We start from the raw sequence: 6,000 nt of genomic DNA on the forward strand, positions 1-6,000 counted from the left end.
CCCAAACAGGAAGACTGTGGAAAGTGGTAGTTTGAAAGAAAAGTGAAGAAAACAAATAGATGGAATATACCCATAGGGATGCAATAAGAATGGAAAAGAAGTGAAGATGGGAGAGAATAGAATGTGCAGGAAAATTAAATCCATCGCCCTATTCCCCTGTTCACTGTCTGAGGCTTTCTGTTGTCACATCCAGTCACTTGTTTGATTATAAAGTCTTCAAGGAATTTGATATATCTTAGATGGGATTCCTCATAATGTTATGGGCTATATTAACAAATAATGAAAATGAATAGTTGCTTTATCTTTTCTGGAAGACACACATCTAGTTTATACAGTCAAAGCAAATAAATTAATAGTCTTATGTTTAAGCTTCCCTTCATAAAGTATTGTGCTCATATACAAAAGTATTGTATGACTTGACAAAGCTACCCAATGTAAAGCCTATAAATATAGAAGTTTAACATAGAAGTGAGATTGCTTTAGAACTAGTCACAGAAGAGCACTGTGTTCCTTATTTAAAGTATAATTATCTATAAAACATAAATTACACTATAGCTCTGCCTGATTTGGGAACAAACGTTACCCTTACACCATCAAAACCTCACCAGCTATTCCAGCTTATTTGCTGGCTACTGACAGGGCAGAAGGAAAGTTATTAGATTGTCATGTTATGAGGTGACAGCAGAAAGTGACATAACTGTGTCATTGTGGGTGTAGATGTTCACAAGCCCCCATGTAAGTCTGCCAGTCCCAATTTAATAGACTTGAGCTTTTTTCTCTGCCAGGTTTTACACTACCCTGTTTCTTGACCTTTATGCCCCTAATTTCTATGCTTTTCATTGTTATCTTGAATCTCCACAAACTGCTTTGTGATGTCTTTCAATTTTATTCTCTTGTCCCTTCTTGTCCCTACTTTAGTTTTGCTTTTGCTACAAGTAATACTGATAAAACAGTAATTTGAAATTTGAAATCAGACAGGTCAGTTTCTGGCAGAGTGTATACTGTTAATCTGGAGTCATCTTTCTCTCTCTTCTCTCTCTCTCTCATATCTCTTTATCTTTCTCACTCTCTCTTTCTCTCCTCCTTTCCTCCTTTCTTCCCTTTTTTTCATTTCTTGCATATAACATCTCTGTGTACAACTATGTACTACTTGAGTTGAGCAGTCAAGAACAGTTAATAGCTGGGATATCCTTGGAGGCTCAAATGTAGTAATATTTGAAGTCACTGGCATTCTGCAGAGGAAAATGTAATCTATGTTTTTTAAAGACACTTTAATTGCTCAGCAATCATGCAGAACTGAGAAATATAGCTCTGCTTCCAAGATAATAACTCCCCAAATTGCAAAGGTCGCTTACTCAATAACCTTGCTATCTAGCAAAATATGAGAATGACACCAAGACTCAAAAACTCAACTTTATGTTAATCTATTATTTGGTATTAGCTTTCATGTAATTTTGTAATATTTCACATAACCTGCTGCGTGCTACTGTCATTTAAAACATAAAGACTTCATCTAGCTTTGTTGCTAAAAGAAAAAAGTTGTTCATATAGAGCATATTTATATAGCCCTAATTCAGCTAAAACTAAAATTAAAAATGAATGGGAGTTCTATATTAGTAAACGGACGAGAAGCTTTAGCACAGAGCAAAGGTAGCAGTACTAATTACAATCAGCTTTCACTGACCCTTGCTGCTTTTCCTTTTAATTTCCCTCTCTTATTGTGTAATTATTCCATCAACTAAAAAGAGTTCAAAGCTTTTATTACATTAATTCTATTTAAATTATTCATATGTATTTAACATTTAAACATAATCTTTATATGGTTATCATGATGTTATTAAAAAGATATCACCTAGCTAATGCATTGATTAAAGATTTCCCAGAAACTTGTGATGTCTGTCATATCTGAACTTATAATCATATCTGAACTTCTCAGGGTGAAACTTTGGATCTCTGTACAACCTGCTCAAAACTTCCACAGTGCAAACTACCTCGAAAAAGGACTCAAGCATGAGTGTACTCTTTTTAACTCTTTTTCTTCACTCAGGACCTAAATATTGTATGGCTGCATACTTGAAAATAGGTTCTTTGACCCTATTCAACAAGATTTTTAATGATGTTCAAATCTCATCAGTATTTTTGAAGATTTTACTTGGTGCAATACCTCAGAGCCTGAAACTATACAATAATACTAATTTTTTTGTGAAAGAAGCGAACAAATTATATTAATGCAAAATAGATACCATACCCATGTCATAATCAATTGCAAACTGGCTATAAAACTGAAGACAAAATTATGTTCAGTACCATGGACAAGTACTGCCCAAACTCTGTCCATAACAGCAAAAACAACTTACTCAAAAAACACCTTTTGTTACAAAAAACACAGACCAACTCCTGCTCTTTTATAATAAGATTGTACATTCTAAATATTGGTAAATTTTTAAGACCTAATGTGTTGAAATCATCACAGTTCTAATTAAAAATATGTAGCAAAGAGTGTCAGCGTCAGAAAATACAGGACTATGGAACTAGTTAGCATGCGTAACTTGGTCCTTCTACTAACTTGACCCTTCAGCTTGTCACTACCAGAAGAAAACGAAAACCAAAAAAACCCAGGAACGTAAAAAGCAGATTAAAATCCCCAAAGCTCTTGTCACTCCTTTTTACCATAACTTGTCCTTACAAGTAGTATGAAATATTTACAATGCACTATATTTATCTTAATTTGTTATATCATGCTGAAGATAAAAGCTCTGTATAAAAAATGGTGGCATAAGACAGTCCCTTTATCTTTTTTAATATTTTGTTATGTGCGTTTCTCAACTAAATTACAATTGCACATAATAAATCAACTTTTTCATAATAGTTTAATAATGCACTTTCATTTTGCTAAATTTAAAAGTTATACATGTTTCATAAATCTCAACAGTCCCAACATGATGTGGCAAAATGTTTGACTAATAAAATGATGGGCTTTGTCTTCATGAAAGTGAAAAGTTTGTCGTTTAATATCTGTAATTATTAAATAACGAAACAGTTTCTAATGAATCAAATTTTCAGTTTCATAGATGATACTCTACAGCTCAAAATTAAGAATAGGGCAAAAAATTGTCTTCTCAAATCAGTCAACCTTCAAAATCCCTGTTGTAATTACAGACAAATGCATTTTACAACTTGGTGCACAGAATCAGCTGGTACAATATGACTCTGGTATCAGAGACTTTATCAAATAATACTATCTCCCATCTTTCCACTAAACTGCATTGGGGTCTAATGTCAACAATGGCATTTTTTAACTTCTGATTCTCTGCAAGAATTTATATTGCCATTAGAATTATGTTTTAAGACATATGCTTGATCTGTCGTATGTCTCACACTTCCTCAGATCATTTTCCAGAGTCTGTCACCGGTCAGTGTAGTTTGACACTTGTCATTTACAAGTTACAGGTCCATGGAAATCAAAGGAAATGTATCCAGTGTCTTAAACAACATCAGGAATAATTTTTGTGAAGATTAAGGTATCTATACCTGTTTTATTTACATGAAAACAAATCACTTTGTAGTACCGAACTCAGTATCCAAGTCTACATCAATACACCACCTCAAACAAAATGGCAGACTTTTATGTATGACCAAATCAAAAGCTTGTACTTGGGTTCTCCTTATAATTGTCACTACTTTAGCAACACTGTAACAAGTCCTGTCAGCAAGCACATTACTCTATTAAAAATTAACCGACAACTCACAGATATTCATAAAATATTCCCATTTCACTATCCAAATCCAAATAAAATGTTAAGAGAAAACTGGAAAGAACCCAAACGACTTCAAGATTGTTTTGTTTTGTTTTGTTTTGTTGTTTGCTTTTTCAGTTTATCTGCAGTTTTGGGGTTTGGGTTATCTTAACTTCAGCAACACTTTTAACTCATTTGCATGTGTAAAACATTTAGAAGGAAGTGATGAGTCGTATTCATAAAGTTCTGTAACAAAAACTTACCCTCGCATTTTTTTCTATCAACATTTTTTTAAATGGAGTATTTTCCGTTCATGCCAATACACTTGTTGAAATGTTGGCTGTAACCAAACATCAGCTGCACTTACCCCAGTGTTGTCATGGTGACAATGGTGTACCAGAAGGCTGCAGGGATACTGGTGAACTTGCTGGCTGATGAACCTTTCTCTGCATAGTACATGACTGTGGCAAAGATGATGATGGCCATAGTGAGTGAGAAGAGGAGGAAGCCTAACTCCGAGGCACAACTTTTCAGGGTATAGCCCAGGATGCGCAGCCCCTGTGAGTGGCGGGAAAACTTAAAGATCCTGAAGACACGAAAGACTCGTAGTGTCACAAAAGCCCCACTGACATCCTCATTATCTGTCATCACCAGGCCAATGTAATACGGCATGATGGCGACCACATCAATGATACTCATGACACTGCGCACGAATTTGTAGCGACTAGGGGCCGCCAGCAGACGTAGGAGGTATTCAACTGTGAAGATCATGACACAGGCAGTATCCAGACAGAAGAAAGCCACAGCATAGCGCTCTCCACAGGGCAGCTCCTTGATGCGACCCGGGCTTACCCCACAGGGCACTGTCTCCACCACATTGGCAATAACAGAGACGGCAATGAAGAAACCAGTGACATAGTAGAAGACCAGCGCCAGTGTACTGGTGTGTGGGTTTTCAAAGGCCCGCCACATCCTCTGCCGAGCTGTCATCGAGGGCAGGGAGCTCTCAGCTGCATGATCCTGATCGGCATCATCCTGCAGGCGCTCGGCATTCTCACGCCGGCGATCCTTGTACTCCTCATAACAGCAGTCGCCAATGATCTCAGGGATGATGCCAAAGAAGGCCAGCTCCTCATCGTAAGCTGAGATGCACTCCTGACGGGGATAATGAAGCTTCCCAGTACGGTAGAAGTTGAGAATGTGTCGGAAAATATCAGGGTCCCGATCAAAAAAGTACTGCTGTGTCTCAGGGTGGTAGAAGAAGTCCCGCTCTGAACTGCCCAACAGAGTGTCGGGGTAGCGCTCTAAGGTGTCCAGCCACGTCTGGAACTGGATGCCACTCACATTCAGCACAATCAGAGAGTCCTGGCTTCGCTTCCTCTCCTGCCGTGGAGCAGCTGGCATGGGACCTGTGGCCACTGGCATCCATCCTATGGCCGCTGCCCTGGCAAAGGGTAACCAAGCTGCTACTCCTGCTGCCATGGTCCCAAGCAACTACTACAGCTCAGGGATTCAACCTAGAGACAGTCCTGGTCCAGCCACTAAAATAGAGAGGGAAAAGAAAAATACAAATGCTCACATATTTTCGAGGCACCAGAATTTCTGAACATTGTTGTGATTAACCGAAAATCTTTTTGCTTCCTTTTTGTTTCCTCCCTTTTTTCATCCCAGAATATCCTTTCCAGGGGCTGGTTAGCCAGTTAGGACAATAAATCAGGGCACTTGGTAATCAACGTATTCAAAGCAGCTACTCTAGCAGCCAGATCCTTTGGATACAAGGTCCATGCGCGGCCCCTGGATGGAAGCAACGGTCCACAAAGCGCTAACCCCAGGAGCCAGCTAGTAGCCCTGGTGCAGCGGTGCAGCCACCTGGGAGGAGATTTTCTTCCACGCGCGATGCAGCCGGTCCCCCCGCCCCTCCTCCGCTCCGCTCCGCTCCCCGCCCGCTGCCGGAGCCGGGCCGCGGCCGCCAGTGGAGCCCTCCCCGGGCGGACTGCAGCGGGGCCGCCCGGCGCCGCCGCCCGCTCGCCGTGGCACGGCGGAGGGGATGGGCCGGGCGGGCCGCCCCCCCCTCCCCAGCCGCAACCCTGGAGCAGCAGCGGGACGAATCCTCTCCCTGACCTTGATCGCCGCCCCGGGGACTCCTCCTGACCCCGGCTCAGGGCCGGGGGAGCCGGCGGGGCAGGGGGAGGAGCTCCGGGCGGCAGCATTAAACTTTAAGGCAAGTTTTCCGTGTAGGAAATGCGCTGAAGGGCAGAGGGGC

The 6,000-nt window shown here is 40.8% G+C and overlaps 1 protein-coding gene across 2 annotated transcripts in view; it reads right to left on the bottom strand.

Moving 5' to 3' along the window:
• KCND2 (potassium voltage-gated channel subfamily D member 2) overlaps positions 1-5,219 on the bottom strand; it is a 290,164-nt gene extending 284,945 nt beyond the window's left edge. For both annotated transcript variants that reach the window (XM_072871256.1, XM_072871340.1), the window contains exon 1: positions 4,105-5,219. In XM_072871256.1, coding sequence (XP_072727357.1) covers positions 4,105-5,219 — 1,115 coding nt within the window. The remainder of the gene's footprint in view (positions 1-4,104) is intronic.
• Positions 5,220-6,000: the final 781 nt, after the last annotated feature.

The sequence above is a fragment of the Ciconia boyciana genome, chromosome 1, assembly GCF_034638445.1.
Source record: "Ciconia boyciana chromosome 1, ASM3463844v1, whole genome shotgun sequence".
NCBI lineage: Eukaryota > Metazoa > Chordata > Aves > Ciconiiformes > Ciconiidae > Ciconia > Ciconia boyciana.